General features: G+C 44.3%; 1 protein-coding gene across 5 annotated transcripts in view; it reads left to right on the plus strand.

The window, feature by feature from the left end:
• Positions 1-22,537, plus strand: part of ryk (receptor like tyrosine kinase) — a 357,734-nt gene that overhangs the window by 265,551 nt on the left and 69,646 nt on the right. For all 5 annotated transcript variants that reach the window (XM_067995687.1, XM_067995688.1, XM_067995686.1 and 2 more), the window contains one exon: positions 9,969-10,078. In XM_067995687.1, the coding sequence (XP_067851788.1) occupies positions 9,969-10,078 (110 nt within the window). The remainder of the gene's footprint in view (positions 1-9,968; positions 10,079-22,537) is intronic.

Genomic DNA, 22,537 nt, shown 5'->3' on the forward strand with positions numbered 1-22,537 from the left:
GGCACTTGTCTGGCGCGAATGTTACTTGCCACTTAGCAGCCCAAGCCTGGATGTTGTCCAGGTCTTGCTGCAAGCGGGCACGGGCTGCTTCGTTATCTGAGGGGTTGCGAATTGAACTGAACGCTGTGCAATCATCAGCGAACATCCCCATTTCTGACCTTATGATGGAGGGAAGGTCATTGATGAAGCAGCTGAAGATCGTTGGGCCTAGGACACTGCCCTGAGGAACTCTTGCAGCAAGGTCTGGGGACTGAGATGATTGGCCTCCAACACCCACTACCATCTTCCTTTGTACTTGGTATGACTCCAGCCACTGGAGAGTTTACCCCCTGATTCCCATTGACTTCAATTTTACTTGGTGCCACACTCGGTCAAATGCTGCCTTGATGTCAAGGGCAGTCGCTCTCACCTCACCTCTGGAATTCAGCTCTTTTGTCCATATTTGGACCAAGGCTGTAATGAGATCTGGAGCCGAGTGGTCCTGGCGGAACCCAAACTGAGCATCGGTGAGCAGGTTATTGGTGACTAAGTGCCACTTGATAGCACTGTCGATGACACCTCCCATCACTTTGCTGATGATTGAGAGTAGACTGATGGGGCGGTAATTGGCCGGATTGGATTTGTCCTGTTTTTTTTGTGGACAGGACATACCTGGGCAATTTTCCACATTGCCTTGTAGATGGCAATGTTGTAGCTGTACTGGAACAGCCTGGCTAGAGGCGCAGCTAGTTCTGGAGCACAAGTCTTCAGCACTACTGTTTTGTGGCGATATTAGTTAGTTTCCAGCTGGGCAGGAGAGCACGTTGGCACAGGTGCATTGATTCTATTGATTGTAGCCGGCGGTGTCCCTTTAAGGCGAATCTGTAAGATCGGCGGCGAACCAGGAAGATCAAGTTCCGGATTTCCACTCTTCGATTTTGCCATTAATAACGGTGAGCGCTGTTGGGCTTATCGTTATTTTGAAAGAAATATCTGGCCCATAATCTTGTCTATCCAGCAACTATCAGAGAAATTCCACCTCATTCAGCAGAACTGTTGAGCTATGTCCACATCACACACTTCCTCCACAACTTACTAATGCTCTGCAAACTCCAGTGAGAATCATTCACCTCCCCATGCTTCCTGAGCTACTCCTTGAACCCCCAAAACACCCACAAATATATATCTGCCATTTACATTGGAACAATGGAGGAAAATCTGGCAACAAACCTTTACCATACATGTTGAAATCCAAGTGAGCCTCCTCAAACTCATACACCGAACTTACCACACCGCTTATGAGCTTCTCAGATTTTCCCCTTTCCTGATGTCTGGTGCAGAGAAAACTATCACATTCTTACGAATCCTGTGGTCCTTCGATCCTCTCATCCATCCATTATGTTCAGTTACAGAAAGACCATGACCAGCATTGAGACCCTGTTAGATTCCGTCTTGTCTGTTGCCATGCCACCTGCACTACCTGAGATATGAAGATGGACACACCTTTTGCAGCTTGCCAAGGAGTTTAGAACTCAGTGTTATGCCATTCGACCTCTGTGACTGCCCATGACAATTTTTTCTTAAATTGGCCCAAAGCTTTGGTAACTATGATTGCATGGGTACGTTTACTGTGTTGGAATCTAACCTTATGATCTCTATTATGCTCAACCATAACACTGGTACAAAATGTTCTGAAATTCTTTCCGCTAGACGTACGTCTACAAATCATGACAGGAGAAAAGCTCCTTCGGTAGCCTAACATTAATTTTTGTAACTAGTATACCCTTTTTCTCTCTCCCTCTCCCAAACACAGCCAAAAATAGAGCTGTACAGATAATCAGATGCTCTTAGAGGTAGTGCTGTGTGTAATCTATAATAAAACAATGCCGTTTAAGGTAATAAATAGGTGAGAAATCCAAGTGTATAATTATTTTGTTGCATTCAAACTTTTTATTTTTTGTTCTGCTTATGTGGTCCTACTTTTGAGCACTGACTGAAAAAAGTCATAGCAGGAAATCCCACATGTAAATGTTGCTTAGAAGGTAATGGGAGGAACCACAACTTTTTTTTCTCTTGTGATGTCAATTAAAACCTACAAAGAGTTGTTTCTGTATCGTTTTAGGGACTGTTACGTTAAACACTTCATGGCGAGTTTGCTTGATAGCTAGAAAATGAAAAGAATGAAAGCATTTGCTGGTTTTAAGCAGGTCTCTTCAAGTACCAGAGTTATTGGGGGTAATTTTGAATTTGGCAGAAAACTAGCGGTTGTGGATTGGCCGCCTGTTATACAGCCCACCCGAATTTCCTCTCCATTAAAGTCACTAGCTGTCGTGATCAGGATGCAAATCCCCCACTCTCAAATACAAGGCCTCACTTTAGGCTGCACCCTCACTGACAGCAGCTGTTTTCTCCAACAAGATGGTTACAAGAGTAAGATTGGGGGAGGATTTTTTCCTTTATTAAGTACTTGTGCTGACGGTGGGAATGAGGTGCGAGCACTGGCTCTGGTTTGCTTTGAGCCAATCCTTCTTATCCTTTTCTCTGCGCTGACTTGTGAAGATGCGTAACCAACACATATGTGCCAACTGACAACATGAGCAAAAATCAACCAACAGCTTCAAAAAGCTGGCAACTCAAAAGCAGACTTGGATTTAGGCCTATAAATTGTTAGTGGAAGTACAGTGGGACACAGGTTTGTCATTACTTGAGCTGCAGATACACCCAGCCTTCCAGTATTTGTATAGCGGACGATAATGGCAGAAATTCTTTCTTGTGGAGAAATTGTGGTCCATTGTGGCTGTTTATTAGTGGCTGTTTATTTGTACTCAGCTGTGGCTCACTGGTAGCACACTCGCCTCTGAATCAGAAGGTTTGTGGGTTCAAGTCCCACTCCAGAGACTTGAGCACATAATCCAGGCTGACACTCCTGGTGCAGTACTGAGGAGTGCAAGTTTACTCTGTTCCTAAATCTGATTGTTAAAATTGAGTTAAAATTGTTAGTACAGTGACATGGAAGCACTCTTCTCCCCCTCCCCCAGTTCACAGAGGGACAATTCTCTTTCCCCTACGAACCCGACTACAGCCCATTTGTACACGATATTCTACTCCCCCCACCCACCTCAGTTTATCCACCCTCCAAACATCATGCAGCATTCTCACACTCTCTCTCCTCCTGCCCTGAGGCTACCCCTATTGCCCCCCTCCCTGGGGCTCCCAGCTCTCTGCCCCCCGCCCCCCCCGGGCTCCCGGCTCTTCTCACCCCCCCTACCTCTGCCCCCCGCCCCCCGGGCTCCCGGCTCTTCCCCACCCCGGGGGTTCCCAGCTCTTCTCGCCCGCCCCAGCGGCTCCCGGACTCAATTCTTTCCTACTTAGCTTCAGACAATGCTGAAGCTTGCTGCACTAACTGGTAGGTGGTTTCAGCAGGAAGCAGCACAAAACTTATCAGTGTTCTGTGTTGGTAAACTGCATGGTTTTACCTGGTAAAACATTTGGAGGCCTCTTTGCCTTGGTTCTGGACAACCCGTGCCTGTGTTTTGTGGGCTTAGGTAAGTGTTTTCAAAGATAGTGGGTGTGCATTCTGTACGAGATGACTGGAAATTCTACTGCTTTGGCGGCCGTTCCTTCAGCTGTCTAGGCCCTAAGCTGTGCCATTTCCTCCCTAAACATCTCTACCTCTCTTTCCTCCTTAAGACGCTCCTTAAAACCTATCCCTTTGACCAAGCTTTTGGTCACCAGTCCTGATATCTCCTTATGTGGCTGGGTGTCACGTTTTATTCGATAATGCTCCTGTGAAGTGCCTTGGGAAGCTTTATTACATTAAAAGTGCAATAATAATTGAAAGTTGTTGTTGCTTTGAATTTCTCAGTAATTTGATCTGGAGATTCCATGCATACTGATACCTGGTTGGCGCAAAAAAATGTTCAGCTCAGTAAATCATTACCTCTGACTTGACGCCAGTGTAGACTGAAGTGAATGGCTAAACAGCAGTCAACCATGGATGTACTGGGTATTGCAGCCAGGCTGGCAGCCTGGGACATAGTACTTCACAAATGTGCCTTGCTGAGGTTTTCAACCAGACTGATGAAATGATTCTTTATGGGGAAGGCTCTCCTTAATGATACAAGTGGACATAATTTTGGAAAGTTTCAAAAGTGAAGACTGTTGTAGCTTTGGAATGCTCACTGCAGACTACCTCAAAAATGCATCCTTCCATATGTCCCCATTTCTTAGCATGAACGATGCTGATTCTGTACAAGAGAGATGGACAACATCTCAACTGGGCAGAATCAGAGACAAGTTGTTAATACAGAGGCAGAAATTGATAATCATTTGAAGAATAAGAGATAAGAAGGAAGAGGGATTAAGTATATTGATAAGCAGAGCTTGGGGTTTGTCAAAAGGAGGCTGAAAATGGTGCAAAAAACAACATAAATCCAAGTAAAGTGAAAATCCAAGAAAAAAGTCAAATTTGCTGTTAAGTGCCTATACCTAAATGCTAAAGAAATTTGATGAATATGATGCTTCATTAAAAAAAACTTACAAGAGGAGAGAATGAACTCAGGGAAGAATTTAGGAATTTGTTAAAACACATTAAAGGGGATATTTGGAGTCCAAAGAGCATTGTTGTGATGATTATAGTTTAAGATGTTAATTCCAACCCTTAAAAATTTCTCCCAGTATTATAATCTTCCCAATGGAACAACCCGTTCTTTTAGCTCAAATTTAATCAACTAATTTAATCTTTACATAAATGAATCAGGCACTTTAAACCCTTGCATATGAGGTAAGAGAGCGCCTCAGGAATTACTGGAGGATCAATGCTAAAATTGTATGTTATCAGTACATATTACTGGTATTTAACCTAACGTTGACACCCACATTGTTTACCAAGAACTTATCAATAGAGACAGATTTCCTGGAGAAGCTGTACATCTTATCTGGGGAATAGCACGAGGCAAACTGGTTCAGCCAGTGTGACAGTCCAATAGCTCAGTTGGGAGACCTTTCAACCAGCATAGTTTCCATTGTTCTTTGGAGTCTCCTTCGAATACACATGGTATAGTTTTGTTCCCACTGGATTGATTCAGGTAATTTTCTGCTCACTGGCTCCAGATACCATTCCAACACTCTACCTTCAGATGCAATATTATCTATGTATCTAGGATTGAAGGCAGCCTTATCTGCAGTGTCATACATATTGAGGGTTGCTGTCAATGATTTGACACTTGACATTGAGGTGAGTTATGCCAAGGATTATAAAGCAGCTGGATCCTGACCTGAGACCCCCCTCTCTGTGCATTGTAACAAAGATCCTTAAAATTGCTGAAAATTTGAGACAAATAGTTTCAAAGGAATTATTTATCAATTTTCTGCTGAGTGGCTACAGACTCAGATCCTATACCAGCTGAATATATTCAACTTGTTTAATAAATTGGAGGAAGAAGCAAGACATGGAATTCCTCTGAAATAAATCAGCAAAGCAATGATTAATACCAACATGTATGCAAAGCCCAAATACATGGAAGTAAACACTTAAGATAATCAGTATCTCAATCGCAACAGGCATTGAGATTGCATGGCAACAAACAATGTAAACTGAATTAACTAAATGTACTTTAATTGCACATTGGTACGTTAGGAGATTGTTGACACAGTCTTGGAACCGCTGGGATAGCGCGCTGTTGACAATTTTGTCATGGTTCCTATTGTACAATAAAATTGTTCAGTAACTTCAGAAAATGTATATTTTCCTACATGAAAATAATCAACGTGTAAAAGCTCTTGATATAACAATTTAGAGAGATATTCTGATACAGGATTTAATTCAAAAGAATGAACATGTAGGTTATATCCAATGTGAGGGCTATTTTTGAACTTTTTGAAATATCTTAACCAGTGGAAGCCTAGAATAAGGGATAGTTCTATATATACAGATGCTGTACTAGCTGAATGTATTCAGATTCCTCAGTAAATGGAAGAAGAAGCAAGACTTGCAATTCCCCTATTAAAAATCAGTAAACCAAAGAGTAATACCAACATGTATTAGTTGGCATTACTCATTGTTTAATTCCATTGTGCAAAACTAACGGAACATATCTAACTCAATAAATTAGAGGGAAGAATATGCTTATAATTTAAGGAGTTCGTCCAATGGGTCTGTCGGTATATCCAGTGAGTAGCTGAGCCGAAATGGGACATGAAGGTGCCAAGGTCAGTCCTTTTCTCTGCTAAGTTCGCTGGGATACTTAGGGGGCTTTCGTGCCTCGGGTTTGAAGGGGAAAAGTGGCCGGTGTCACTACTTCTCTAATCATTGTTCAGTTACCCCTATTGCGCCCTACACGGGTGGACATTAGGTAATGCCAAGATCTGGCTGGCCGACACTTTGGAGGACACTTAGTGCCCAATGCGTGCACCTCCACAAAGAGTCAATATCTTTAGGAGGGCAGAAATTGGCAAGAAAAAGAGTAAATGCAATATGGGTATGGAAGAAGCACTTAACATGTCCTTCAATTCTGTTTTGTAAACCATAATACCCAGTGGTACTGGGACTTGCACTGTGTGTATGCGCTATAATGGCTGGTGATGTTGAACTTTTGCTTGTTGCACTGAGAAAATTTGCAAATCAGCATAAATATATTTTTTAATTGCCCAGGAAAGATTATAACTCAGAGTTACATAATTAAATGAGTGCATGGTGCACTTGGTTAAGAGAGTCTGAAAGATTCAGAGGGCTACAGCTGTTCTTCATAATTGTGTTGCCCTACGACTTGTTGAGTTCTTCATTATTCAATCAACCAAAACTATTATTTAAATACAGTTTGATAATTTTAAAATGCTTCAGGCTGTCTGGAGTAAATCAATGTGCACATGAACAGGAAGTGTGAAATCTTGACGATTTATATGTACAAGACATTTGAAAGCTTTGGACATTTAAACAAGTAAACCTTTTGGGTCAGGATTAGGGCCTAAAGATAAAATGGCAGGATATTTAATTTAATTCTGTTATCGTGTACATCCCATTTCTACTTGCAGCAGCCTGCAATTCAGTGCCAATGCTGTGGAATCCAATCCACTTACATTGCAAGGCAAAACTGGTAACAGTGGAGACAAAAATTACTGTGAATGCACATGTGCAGTTTTGGATAAGTTGCTGTTGTGACTTTTGTTCCCTGACTATGGGGACGATCAATACAGGCCGGCAGATTCTTCAGGCCACCTGTAGACAGTGTTGCTGGCAGTGGCCATTTACATTCATCACCAGCGCAATAGGAACAGCCCCTTGAGCTGTTCCATCATTCGATTAGATTGTGGCTGATCTGTACCTCAACTTCATTTATCCACATAGGAAATGGGAGTTTGGCTTCGGTATTCCCATTTAATTGGAGGAAATTTCTGTATAAAGTAGATGGGGGCTGGCCACCAGAAACACTTACCTATGAGTGACGTCAAGCACATAAATACATTTGCTAATCAGAACTCCTAAGCCCTTTAAATTGTTCAGTACTTTTCACCAAGTAAAGCCCTTCATTAAATCACATTTGTGTGGTATGAGTACAAATTACAGTTATTTATCTTGGGAATGTAAATTCAATGTCAGTTTAACTTAGTAGTACACTTTTGCCTCTGAGTGAGAAGGAGATATGGGTTCAAGTCCCACTCCAGAGACTTGAGCACTAAATGCAGGCTGATACTCCAACAATTTTCAACTGCCAGCTGCCTGTTTTTTGCTTGGAAAACGGGAGGCAAGCAACTGAAAAAAGCGGAGAGGGTTGGGAAGAACCTCAGCCGCCCCATTGACGCCTACTACTGTCTGGCAGTGTAATAATGTAATGATTAGCCCACCAGTCTGAAACAGACTGCTTAAATATGCAAATCCTACGCTGGCTGCAGGAACCTGATTGCAGTTTTTAGGTACGATGGGCAGAGCATGTACCATGTATGCTCTGCCTAGTTGCACCAAGCACTGAGTGGCCTCTCAAAAAATGGCCCAGGAAACTTTTTAAATGCTTTATCGGTGCTTTCCCCCCCCCCCCCCACCCCCCACCTAATCTGACCTGTCTGACTCAGCATGGGAGCCAGACAGCTTCCTGATCTCTCACATCTACAGCTCACCGGCGGCGGTGAATTGAGGCCAGAACTGAAAATGATTTGCGCCTCCTGGCACCGGGCAAGTGGTGCAGCCGCACCACTGATGGCCGTTTAGATCGGCTCCATTAAATCGAGTCTTTATCTGCCTGCTTTACAAAAGTAATTCATTAACTATGAAACACCTTGAGATGATCCAAAGCTATGAAAAGCACTATATAAGTGCAAGCTTATCCTTCCTTCCTCATTTAAGCATCTTCTGCACACTGTAGGAGTAAAACCTGACAGGTGCTTAGTACACACACAGAAAATGGCAGACAGACGGTGCCCGACATGATCTCCCAGTGCCATGTTTTATTGAGCCCAAGGACCTGTGCCATTGTGTCTGTTTGACAATGTTGCATTTTTTTCATAAAAATACAATGAGAGTAAATAAAATCACAGGTGTAGCAACAAGTGCAGCTCTATTTAGGTTGTATGCAGCAAACATAGACCAACCATATATTCTGTAGGAGGCAATTTCAAACACAGCCACAAAGCAAAAAAAAAGCTCAAAGTAGTTGACTGATGCATAAAATTGAAATTTTACACTCTGGGTCATTTCATTCAGTCTATGCATTGGCACTGACTCGTGCAGTGTACTGCAGCATCAGAAATGGCAATGATTCCTGATGAATATAATCTATATATGCCATGCTTCAGCAAGAAGAATGTTATCACTGCCTGCAACATCTTTCTTGGGTTTTCTGAAACCATATATTGTATTGCATATTATTGAGGGAGCAATCATGAAGTAGTGGCCAAATGCAGCTCCCATGAAGGTGCTGTGTGGTATTTGCAGTGCGTTATTTTGAACCCTTTCTTATTCTGCATGTGGAGATTCTTGTTGTCCTTGATGAAGGTGAATAAGGGGTAGAGGGAGTAGATATGTGTGTGGAAACTCTTGGCTCTAGAGATGCAGCTTGGGTGTTGGTTTGCACTGGATTCTGGGAAGTGTAGTAGTATCCTGGAAGAAGTATTGGATCTGGACATAGTGGAACAGGTCCCCTTTGTGGAATTGGAACTTGCTCCTCAATTGCTAGAAAGTCATGATTTAACCATTGCAGAAAACCGTGCCGATTTAGTGATAGAAACGTAGAAAATAGAAGCAGGAGTAGGCCATTCGGCCCTTTGAGCCTGCTCTGCCATTCAGTATGATCATGGCTGATCCTCCCCATACCCCTTGATACCCTTTGTGTCTAGAAATCTATCTAGTTCCTTTCAGTGACTTGGCCGCTACAGTCTTCTGTGATAGAGAATTCTATTGTGGGTAATTGACAAGTGGAAGCCAAACATTTTCATAAAGGAGGGGGTAAGAAAAACTATTGGACCAATAGTTGTATTTTATTAGGGGCTTTTCATTTGCTGTTTGGAAGCAAGGACAGTCATGCCTCTTGATATAGTTCACTTGCCACCTTTTGCTGGAGAGCAAGAAAACAAGTAAGAACAGAACAGTGAATCGCAACTCTGTCTAAATCCCGCAGACAGGCATGCTGTGAATGGAGTCTGCTGAGAGCTCCAGCTGAAGGTGAGGTATGGTACATTTGAATATCATTGTACAGTGGACCTTGGCTGGGCAATTTTCTTTTGGGTATTTGTGAAGGGTTTAGAAGGATGGACATGGACTCAGATGGCGGTTTTGCGAGGAGGCCATGTGTTCCACATGACTATCACCTAGAATAGAAATTTCAAGAATTTGCAATATATCGAAGGGAAGTATTACGGTCAGTATTATACAAGTACAACTGTGGTCCTATTCCTTAAATATGGATCTAGGAGAAGTAATTCTGTTTCAATATGCACTAACTGGGTTAGTTTTAAGGCTGATGAAGCTCATAGTAATGGTTATCGTGCATTTTTCACAGGCAATATCCCAACAGGACCTTGTACATATGGCCATTCAGATTGCCTGTGGGATGAGTTACCTGGCCAGGAGAGAAGTTATTCATAAAGACCTGGCTACCAGAAATTGTGTGTAAGTACAAGAGATTGTTGCCTAAAACTTCTAATTCTTATGCACAAAAACCTCAAATCCTGTATACTCATGGATCCTGTGTATTCGGGAACCTTATTTACTTCTGGATAGGGCAGTGATTTGGCATGGTAAAATATGCCAGAATCGCAGAGCTGTTTGTGGGGATTGCAGATAGCTGTGTCGAATTCTCATCAGTGGAAATGAGTGCAAAGGGTTTGAATACACCAAATCCTTACTGATCATGACCACTAGGTTTACTGTTTTACTATATTGATTCAATTCCTGGAGATTGCTAAGTATGAATGTTGTTATTGTGGACTTTAATCCCCTCTGCTGATGAAACAGTACAAATTCCCTAACTTCAAGGGAAGACATTAAAAGTTATTCTCCAACCGTGTGATTTGGAGAATGGTTACAATAAAATTAATGGTTTTTGTAATTGGTGCTTTCTTAATTACTCATTCTTTGTCGGTAAAGAAAAAGATTTCAAATACAGTTCAAAGATACATACATTAACAACATGCAACCACAAATAAACTAAAAAAAATTTGTTCCCCACTAATTCAACGTACATAGATTTTAAGCACCGTGAATTGAATTCCAAGTACTTTTTGCTGAAAGTTTACATTTGATGTTCAAGTCCTACTAGTTCAGCGTGCTTTGATTTGCATCGGCAGTATACATGCAGAGGTTCTTGGAGAGAATACTACACTGGTTGGCAGTCAATGCAGCTACATAGGCAGATGATCACAGTTTTTGACAGCTTTGGAAACCTGTAAGTTTGCTTTCACCAGAATATTAATGGTACTGCTGATAGAAGTTTGTGCCGGGGTCCAAGTTGGTGTTCAATTGCACTTAAATTCTTGTTGACCCATCTAACTGTGCTGGATTAAAAGTACGACAAACTGCAAAAAATTGCTTTGGTTAACTGAGTAAATCAAGCTGACTCCTTATTCCTATCCATATACATAGTCAGTCACTCGAGTGCCATTGCTGTGGCTTTAAGGCTTGTTTCAGCTAGTGTTATAATTCATGTATTTATATTCTAAATATCAGCAAACAGTGCTGATATAATTTAGATGTGAGTGGCATGTGTTTGAAGCATATCAAGCTGTGCTTTCATAATGTCATCCACAGCTAGATCTCACAGATTCTGTGGTACTTCACTTGCCCTGCGACCTTGTTTCCCTCCCACAAGGTTGATTTTATGACTTCAACTTCGAACCCCACCGAGATCATCTCGATGATTATGCTGAATTCTACCTTGTTCCTCTTGGTACAATTCACAGTAATCATCAAGATAATCTTGATGGGTAGTCTGTTAAAGCCATAAATTCCACCTTGTCCACACTACGGTTGGATTGGTACACTCACCTCTTCAAGTTCTAAAGACTTGCCTGGGCTGAGCATGAGTGAAGGCTTTCTTTACAATAATAAGCTTGTCGATTGCCTTGAATTCCTTTTGGGAAATATCACCAACAAATCCCAGTGTGTTTTCAAAGCATGTTCCTATACTTAATACACATGATTTCCATGATCGAATGCCAATCCTGAGACTTTAAGCCTGTAGATGTTCATCTTTTGAATGCTGTTCTTGTTTACTGTTTTAAAGTAAAATTGCTTTATTGCTAGGGACGCCCATATCCCAAGAATTAATAAAAACAGTCAGTTGTCTCCAATGCACAGCAGTCAAATAAGTTGTTGGTTCAACCTGCTTCAGATCCTCCTTCAAATATTGACTTGTGCTATAAACACATCAGTTGATATGTACAAATGTTCTTAATGCTTTTCTCATTGGTTATTTTCTCTGTATTGCAACACTGTCAAAAGACCGTAGTAGGTTGCTTAGAGTCAGAACGTCCTGTTCATGACTTCAGGTAGAATTGGCAAGGAATAACGGTCCTGAAATTACAGCAATATGCTTTTGATTTACCTCAAGTGGCTATGTAGTTCTGGGTGGTCCAGTTTATTAACATGGATTTTCAATGCCACATTTGCCTGTAAAACAACATTCCCGACCCTTCAAAAGTAATTAATTGGCTGTGAAGTGCTTTGAGACATCCTGAGGACATGAAAAGCGCAAAATAGAAAACTGTTTTCCAAATTTTAGTATTTTGCTGTTTGCTGTAAAATCTTAATTTTCAGGTGTAAAATGCTCTGTCATTTGCTCACCTAACATGGTCACTGTGAACCACTACAGTAGACACAATGCCAGATAATAAATCAACGAGTTCTTAGATTGCACCCTGCATTATAATCACTGCTAAATTCCAAAGGGCACAGGTAATATCAAACTGTTTTAGTACAGTATGTGAAATGAATTGAATTCAATCAATTTTAACCCTTTCAGCAAAAAACAGTTCTTTACTATCTGATAGTTCAGCTGCACAAAAGAAGGTGCAAACTGAGAAATTTGAGAGGCTTAAGTTTCAGCCTTCCTTCGTGGAATTAGGATCAGTTTGAGCTGTTACTAGGGACAGAGTGACTGAGTACTTGGACAAATATGAACGGATGAGAGAGAGCCAACATGGATTTGTAAAGGGTAATTAATCTCTTAATGAACCTAGTTGAATTTGTGAGGAGGTAACTAATGTGGTAGATAAGGTAGTGTCTATGGATGTTATTCATACAGACTTCCAGAAAGCGTTCGAAAAGGTTCCACACAAGAGACTGTTAACAAAAATGAGGGGGTATGGAATTGCAGGCAACCTATCGATGGGTAGGGAATTGGTTAGGAGATAGGAGACAGAGTAGGGATAATGGAAATTGGCAAGATGTGACTAGTGGTGTTCCCCAGGGATCTGTACTGGGGCCTCAGCTTTTCACTACATTTATAAATGATTTGGATTAAGGAATAGAGAGCCATATATCTAAGTTTGCTGATGACACCAAGATAGGTGGTACAGTAAATAATGTAGATGGGAGCAGAAAGTTGCAAAGGGACACTGATAGAAGTGAATGGGCAAAACTGTGGCAAATGGAGTTCCGTGCTGGGAAGAAACATAGAAACATAGAAAATAGGAGCAGGAGTAGGCCATTCGGCCCTTCGAGCCTGCTCCGCCATTCAGTATGATCATGGCTGATCCTCTATCTCAATACCATATTCCTGCTCTCTTTCCCCATACCCCTTGATTCCTTTTGTGTCCAGAAATCTACCTAGCTCCTTCTTAAATATATTCAGTGACTTGGCCTCCACAGCCTTCTGTGGTAGAGAATTCCACAGGTTCACCACCCTCTGAGTGAAGAAAGTTCTCCTCATCTCAGTCCTAAATGTCCTACCCCATATCCTGAGACTGTGACCCCTTGTTCTGGACCCTCCAGCCAGGGGAAACATCCTCCCTGCATCCAGTCTGTCTAGCCCTGTCAGAATTTTATACATTTCAATGATATCCCCTTACTCTTCTAAACTCGAGTGAATACAGGCCGAGTCGACCCAATCTCTCCTCATACGACAGTCCTGCCATCCCAGGAATCAGTCTGGTGAACCTTCGCTGCATTCCCTCTATGGCAAGTACATCCTTTCTTGGGTAAGGAGACCAAGGGCCCGATATTACCAGGGCGGCGGGTTCATGGCGGGGGGTCGATTGGGCACGTGGGTAACGTGCCCGGTGAGATCAGTCTGCCCCGCGCGCAATCGCCAGCTGATTGGATCCACTTACCTCTTGTTCCGGGTTCCCCACTGCTGAGCTGCGCGTCGGGCGGGCTGCGCATGCGCAGTAAGGTCTGTCAGCTGGAGGAGCCCTGTTTAAAGGGGCAGTCCTCCACTGACTGATGCTGCAAGAAATAGGAAAAATTACAGCATGGAGCAGCCCAGGGGGAAGGCTGCTCCCAGGTTTAATGATGCCTCACTCCAGCTCTTATTGGATGGGGTGAGGAGGAGGGGTAGGACAGAGATCTTCCCCCCGGCGGGCGGTTGTAAGCGGCCTGCCTCTGCCACCAAGGTCTGGCTCGAGGTGGCAGAGGAGGTCACCTGCACCACCAACATATCGCCCACCTGCATACAGTGCAGGAGGCGCTCCAATGACCTCAGTAGGTCAGCCAAAGTGAGTACACTTACTCATTCCCCTACACTCCGTCTGCCACATCACCGCCCCCACCCCACATCTCCTTCTGCACAGCCAACACTACTCTGTCACATCACCCCTCACACCCACTCAAACCTCATCCTCATCTTACCTGCACTTACTCACCTCGCCAGTACTCATCCCGCCACTACCACTCAACCCAATCCTCATACAATCTCATGGCTCTATCTCATACTCACCCTCTCATGCATCTCTTTCACAGTCAGCCTCACTCAACCTGCCAATACCTGTGCTGCAGCCACAGGGCATGCATCACATATGTGCAGTAGGAAGCGTAAGGCAAGTGTGTCGTGAGCAAGAAGGGGATGCACAAGGGTGTTTGAGGGTTTGTCATGGTTTTTACTTATGTTTAATTTTTGACCAACTCACATTTTAATAGGATAAGGCAGGATCTGGCCAAAATGGACTGGGATCAGCTGCTTGTAGGAAAATCCGCATCGGAGCAATGGGAGTCTTTCAGAAGGGAGATTGAGACCATACAATGGCAACATGTTCCCGTAAAGGTCAAGGGTGGTTCCAAGAACTCCAGGGAACCTTGGATGTCAGGGGATATACGAGAATGGATTAGGAAAAAAAGGAGGGCTTTTGGCAGATACAAAAGGCTAAAGACGGAGGAAGCCCTAGAGGAGTACAAAGTGCAGAGGGATACTTAAAAAAGAAATTAGGAGATCAAGGAGGGGCCATGAAATAACACTGGCGAGCAAAATAAAGGAAAATCCTAAGATGTTTTATAAGTATATTAAGGGTAAGAGGATGACTAGGGAAAAAATAGGGCCCATTAGGGACAAAAATGGCAATCTGTGTGTGGAGCCGGCAGATGTAGGAGGGGTTCTAAATGAATTTTTTGCATCTGTTTTCACTATGGAGAAGGACGATGTAGACATAGAAATACGGCAGGGGGACTGTGATATACTCGAACATATTAACATCGAGCGGGAGGAGGTATTGGTGGTTTTAGCAGGCCTAAAAATGGATAAATCCCCAGGCCCGGACGAAATGTATCCCAGGCTACTGTGTGAGGCAAAGGAGGAGATTGCGGGGGCTCTGACACATATATTCAGAACCTCTCTGGCCACAGGGGATGTGCCAGAGGACTGGAGAACTGCTAATGTAATACCATTATTCAAGAAGGGGAGTAGGGAAAAACCGGGGAACGACAGGCCAGTGAGCCTAACATCAGTGGTAGGAAAATTATTGGAAAAAATTCTGAAGGACAAAATTAGTCTCCACTTGGAGAAGCAAGGATTAATCAGGGATAGTCAACATGGCTTTGTCAAGGGAAGATCATGTCTGACTAATTTGATTGAATTTTTTGAGGGGGTGACTAGGCGTGTGGATGAGGGTAACGCAGTGGATGTGGTATACATGGATTTCAGTAAGGCCTTCGATAAAGTCCCCCACAAGAGACTGGTCAAGAAGGTACGAGCCCATGGAATCCAGGGTGCCTTGGCACTTTGGATACAAAACTGGCTTACTGGCAGAAGGCAGAGGGTGATGGTCGAAGGTTGTTTTTGTGACTGGAAGCCTGTGGCCAGTGGGGTACCACAGGGATCGGTGCTGGGTCCCTTGCTGTTTGTGGTCTACATTAATGACTTGGATATGAATGTAAAAGGTATGATCAGTAAGTTCGCTGATGATACAAAAATTTGTTCGGGTGGTAAATAGCGAGGAGGATAGCCTCAGTCTGCAGGACGATATAGATGGGTTGGTCAGATGGGCGGAACAGTGGCAAATGGAATTTAACCCGGAAAAGTGTGAGGTGATGCACTTTGGAGGGACTAACAAGGCAAGGGAATACACAATGAATGGGAGGACCCTAGGCAAGACAGAGGGTCAGAGGGATCTTGGTGTGCAAGTTCACAGATCCCTGAAGGCGGCGGAACAGGTAGATAAGGTGGTAAAGAAGGCATATGGGATACTTGCCTTTATTAGCCGAGGCATAGAATATAAGAGCAAGGAGGTTATGATGGAGCTGTATAAAACACTGGTTAGGCCACAGCTGGAGTACTGTGTGCAGTTCTGGTCGCCACACTACAGGAAGGATGTGATCGCTTTGGAGAGGGTGCAGAGGAGATTCACCAGGATGTTACCAGGGCTGGAGCGCTTCAGCTATGAAGAGAGACTGGGAAGATTGGGTTTTTTTTCCTTGGAGCAGAGGAGGCTGAGGGGGGACATGATTGAGGTGCACAAAATTATGAGGGGCACAGATAGGATGGATACTAAGGAGCTTTTTCCCTTCGTTGAGGGTTCTATAACAAGGGGACATAGATTCAAGGTAAAAGGCGGGAGGTTTAGAGGGGATTTGAGAAAGAACTTTTTCACCCAGAGGGTGGTTGGAGTCTGGAACTCACTGCCTGAAAGGGTTGTGGAGGCAGGAACCCTCACAACATTCAAGAAGCATTTGGATGAGCACTTGAAATGCCATAGCATACAAGGCTACGGACCAAATGCTGGAATATGGGATTAGAGTAGACAGGGCTGATGGCCGGCACGGACACGATGGGCCGAAGGGCCTCTATCCGTGCTGTATAACTCTATGACTCTATGACTCTATTACATATTATATTGGCACCACTACTGCCATGTCTTTGCGAATCTTGTCTGGTTTGTGCAATAATGCCCTTTCCTGAGGATCACAATGAAGACCCACACATGATGCCACCCATTGAGTCACTGCAGAGTGGGTGAAGGTGTATTTGGAGGGCTCTTTTGTGCAAACGACTGAGAGACGTCAACGATGTCCCCGGTGGCACCCTGGAAGGATGCGGAGGAGAAGTTGTTGAGGGCAGTGGTGACTTTGACAGCGACAGGTAAGAAGATGGTGCTCGGGCCAGCCGGGAGCAGCTCGGCATAAAGGAGGCTGCAGATGTCCACGACTACATGTCGAGTGACTCTGAGCCTCCGTGTGCACTGCTGCTCAGAGAGGTCCAGGAAGCTGAGCCTCGGTCTGTGGACCCTGTGGCGAGGGTAGTGCCCTCTGCGACGCATCTCTCTGCGGTTGCCCTCCCTCCTGCTGTGCAGGTGGATGTGTCACAGCACTGTGTTGTGGAGCTCCACGTGTCAGAGGTGGATGGCGTGGCCGGTGAGGCTGGTGATGCTGTTCGCCCTCCGAGGAGGTCATGACTGCAGCTACGGCGGCCCCCATCCGGAAGATGTACCACCTACCGTCCTCCCTCAGCTGATGAATCAGTCCTCCTCCATGTTGAGCACCACTTGGAGGAAGCACTGAGGGTAGCAAGGGCACAGAATGTACTCTGGGTGGGGGACTTCAATGTCCATCACCAAGAGTGGCTCAGCAGCACCACTGCTGACTGAGTTCCAAAGGACATAGCTGCCAGATTGGGCCTGCGGCAGGTTGTGAGCGAACCAAGACGAGGGAAAAACTTACTTGACCTCATCCTCACAAATCTACCTGTCGCAAATGCATCTGTCCATGTCAGTATTGGTAGGAGTGACCACCGCACAGTCCTCGTGGAGACGCAGTCCTGTCTTCGCACTGAGGAGACCATCCAACGTGTTGTGTGGCACTATCACCGTGCTAAATGGGATAGATTCAGAACAGATCTAGCAGCTCAAAACTGGGCATCCATGAGGCACTGTGGGCCATCAGCAGCAGCAGAATTGTATTCCAGCACAATCTATAACCTCATTGCCCGGCATGTTCCTCACTCTACCATTACCAACAAGCCAGGGGATCAACCCTGGTTCAATGAGGAGTGTAGAAGAACATGCCAGGAGCAGCACCAGGCGTACCGAAAAATGAGGTGCCAACCTGGTGAAGCTACAGCTCAGGACGACATGCATGCTAAATAGCGGAAGCAACATGCTATAGACAGAGCTAAGCAATTCCACAACCAACGGATCAGATCAAAGCTCTGCAGTCCTGCCACGTCCAGTCGTGAATGTGATGGACAATTAAACAACTAATGGGAGGAGGAGGCTCTGCAAACATCCCCATCCTCAATGATGGCAGAGTCCAGCACGTGAGTGCAAAAGACAAGGCTGAAGCGTTTGCAACCATCTTCAGCCTGAAGTGCCAAGTGGACGATCCATCTCGGCCTCCTCCCGCTATCCCCACCATCACAGAAGCCAGTCTTCAGCCAATTCGATTCACTCCATGTGATATCAAGAAACGGCTGAGTGCACTGGATACAGCAAAGGCTATGGGCCCCGACAACATCCAAGCTGTAGTGCTGAAGACTTGTGCTCCAGAACTAGCTGCGCCTCTAGCCAAACTGTTCCAATACAGCTACAACACTGGCATCTACCTGACAATGTGGAAAATTGCCCAGGTATGTCCTGTCCACAAAAAGCAGGACAAATCCAATCCGGCCAATTACCGCCCCATCAGTCTACTCTCAATCATCAGCAAAGTGATGGAAGGTGTCGTTGACAGTGCTATCAAGTGGCACTTACTCACCAATAACCTGCTCACCGATGCTCAGTTTGGGTTCCGCCAGGACCACTCGGCTCCATACCCCATTACAGCCTTGGTCCAAACATGGACAAGAGAGCTGAATTCCAGAGGTGAGGTGAGAGTGACTGCCCTTGACATCAAGGCAGCATTTGACTGAGTGTGGCACCAAGGAGCCCTAGTAAAATTGAAGTCAATGGGAATCAGGGGGAAAACTCTCCAGTGGCTGGAGTCATACCTAGCACAAAGGAAGATGATAGTGGTTGTTGGAGGCCAATCATCTCAGCCCCAGGACATTGCTGCAGGAGTTCCTCAGAGCAGTGTCCTAGGCCTAACCATCTTCAGCTGCTTCATCAATGACCTTCCCTCCATCATAAGGTCAGAAATGGGGATGTTCGCTGATGATTGCACAGTGTTCAGTTCCATTCGCAGCCCCTCAAATAATGAAGCAGTCCGAGCCCACATGCAGCAAGACCTGGACAACATCCAGGCTTGGGCTGATAAGTGGCAAGTAACATTCGCGCCAGATAAGTGCCAGGCAATGACCATCTCCAACAAGAGAGAGTCGAACCACCTCCCCTTGACATTCAACGGTATTACCATCGCCGAAACCCCCAACATCAACATCCTGGGGTCACCATTGACCAGAAACTTAACTGGACCACCAATATAAATACAGTGGCTACAAGAGCAGGTCAGAGGCTGGGTATTATGCGGCGAGTGACTCACCTCCTGATTCCCCAAAGCCTTTCCACCATCTACAATGCACAAGTCAGGAGTGTGATGGAATACTCTCCACTTGCTTGGATGTGTGCAGCTCCAACAACACTCAAGAAGCTCGACACCATCCAAGATAAAGCAGCCCGCTTGATTGGCACCCCATCCACCACCCTAAACATTCACTCCCTTCACCACTGGAGCACAGTGGCTGCAGTGTGTACCATCCACAGGATGCACTGCAGCAATTCGCCAAGGCTTCTTCAACAGCACCTCCCAAACCCGCGACCTCTACAACCTAGAAGGACAAGAGCAGCAGGCACATGGGAACACCATCACTTGCATGTTCCCCTCCAAGTCACACACCATCCCGACTTGGAAATATATCGCCATTCCTTCATCGTCGATGGGTCAAAATCCTGGAACTCCCTTCCTAACAGCACTGTGGGAGAACCTTCACCACACGGACTGCAGCGGTTCAAGGAGGCGGCTCACCACCACCTCCTCAAGGGCAATTAGGGATGGGCAATAAATGCCGGCCTCGCCAGCGACGCCCACATCCCATGAACAAATATTTAAAAAAATCTGAGGAGGTCCGCAAGGTAGGTAAATGTGTCTGGACACCGGGGTCAGTGTGCATGTTGGTGAATTTTGTTGTAAGGAGGAGGGTGGTGGAGGCCAAACTTTGTCCAAAGTGACAGAGTGACCTCCTGCAATGAGTGATGGTCTCACCAAGGCCCTGTATAACTGCAGTAAAACATCCTTGCTCCTGTACTCAAATCCTCTTGCAATGAAGGCCAACGTACCATTTGCCTTACTAACTGCTTGCTGCACCTGCATGTTTGCTTTCAGTGAATAGTGTACAAGAACACCCAGGTTCCTTTGTATATCAACATTTCCCAATCTATCATCATTTAAATAATACTCTGCCTTTCTGTTTTTCCTTCCGAAGTGGATAACTTCACATTTATCCACATTGTACTGCATCTGCCATGTATTTGCCCACTCACTCAACATGTCTAAATCGCCTTGAAGCCTCTTTGCATCCTCCTCATAACTCCCGATCCCACCCAGTTTTGTGTCATCAGCAAACTTGGAAATATTACATTTGGTTCCCTCATCCAAATCATTGATATATATTGTGAATAGCTGGGGCCCAAGCACTGATCCCTGTGGTACCCCACTAGTCACTGACTGCCACTCCGAAAAAAGATCCATTTATTCCTACTCTCGGTTTCCAGTCTGTTAACCAATTTTCAATCCATGCCAGTATATTACCCCCAATCCCACGTGCTTTAATTTTGCACACTAAACCCGTATGTGGGACTTTATCAAAGACCTTCTGAAAATCCAAATACACCACATCCACTGGTTCTCCCTTATCTCTTCCAGCAGTTACATCCTCAAAAAACTCCAGTAGGTTTGTCAAACATGATTTCCCTTTCAAAATCCATGTTGACTTTGTCTAATCCCGTTGATATTTTCTAAGTGTCCTGCTATCACATCCTTTACAATAGACGCTAGCATTTTCCCCACTACTGATGTTAGGCTAACCGGTCTGTAGTTCCCTGTTTTCTCTCCCTCCTTTTTTAAATAGTAGGGTTACATTTGCCACCCTCTAATCTGCAGGGACTGTTCCATAATCTATCGAATTTTGGAAGATGACAACCAATGCATCCACTACTTCCATGGCTACCTCTTTTGGTACTCTGGGCTGCAGATTATCAGGCCCTGGGGATTTATCGGCTTTCAGTCCCATTAATTTCTCCAGCACTTTTTTTTTACTAATACTGATTTCCTTTATTTCGTCCTTGTCATTTGTCCCTTGGTTCCCTAGCATTTCTAGGAAGTTATTTTTGTCCTCTTCCGTGAAGACAAAACCGAACTATTTGTTTAATTTTCTGCCATTTCTATATTCCCCATTATAAATTCTCCCGTTTCTGATTGTAAGGGACTTACATTTGTCTTCACTAATCTTTTTCTTTTTACATACTTGTAGCTTTTACAGTCCACTTTTATGTTTCTTGCACGTTTACTCTCATACTCTATTTTTCCCCTCTTAATCAATCTCTTGGTCCTTTTTTGCGGAATTCTAAACTGCCCCCAATCCTCAGGCTTGCTACTTTTTCTGGCAACTTTATTGTGAGATCATCCACTTTGGACCAAAGAAAGATAGATCAGAGTATTTTCCAAATGGTGAGAAGCTAAGAACTGTGGAGGAGCAGAGAGATTATGGAGTCGATGTACAGAAATCACTAAAAGCTAGTGGATAGGCACAAACAATAATTTAAAAAGCTAATGGAATGTTGGCCTTTATCTCGAGGGCTGGAATACAACGGGGTGGAAGTTATGCTACAGTTGTATAAAACTCTGGTTAGGCTCCATCTGGAGTAGTGTTCAATTCTGGGCACCGCCCCTCAGGAAGAATATATTGGCCTTGGAAGAGGTGCATCGCAGATTCACCAGAATGTTACCAGGGCTAAAAGGGTTAAGTTATGAGGACAGGTTGCATCGACTGGACTTGTAGTCCCTTGAGTTTCGAAGATTAAGGGGTGATCTAATTGAGGTGTTTAAGACGGTTAAAGGATTTGATTGGGCAGATAGGGAGAAACTATTTCCTCTGGTGCAGGAAGTCCAGAACAAGGGGGTAATACCTTAAAATTAGAGCTAGGCTGTTGAGGGGTGATGTCGGGAAGCACTTCTTCGCACTCTCCGCTAAAAAGCTGTCAAGGCTGGGGGTCAATTGAAAATTTCAAAACTGAGATTGATAGATTTTATTAGGCAAAGGGTATTAAGGGTTACGGAACCAAGGCGGGGAGATGGAGTTAAGATACAGATTAGCCATGATCTAATTGAATGGTGAAATAGGCTGGAGGGACTGAATGGCCTCCTCCTGTTCCAATATAACTTTGGACAAAGGCGCATGCTAGCTGTTCAGTTAGGAACAGAGTTTCAGAAGATGATGGTGAGGAAATTCAGGCAATCAATGCTATGGAGTCCAAGTCCACAGAAATGAAGCATGTAACACCATTTTCAATGGTCATGGCAATATGCTTTTCACAGAACTGAATGATAATTGTGTTATCTGCAGTGAGTTCTAAAAATAGCAGGTTTGTCAAAGTATGCTTATGGATACCGAGACTGATATTTTAACATGAAAACGTTTTACACAAACCATGGTGAACATTTTGGAAATGAGAAATTACATTGAGTTTGCAGTGAAATACTAATCATTCAGAGTAC

The sequence above is a fragment of the Heptranchias perlo genome, chromosome 13, assembly GCF_035084215.1.
Source record: "Heptranchias perlo isolate sHepPer1 chromosome 13, sHepPer1.hap1, whole genome shotgun sequence".
Classification (NCBI taxonomy): domain Eukaryota; kingdom Metazoa; phylum Chordata; class Chondrichthyes; order Hexanchiformes; family Hexanchidae; genus Heptranchias; species Heptranchias perlo.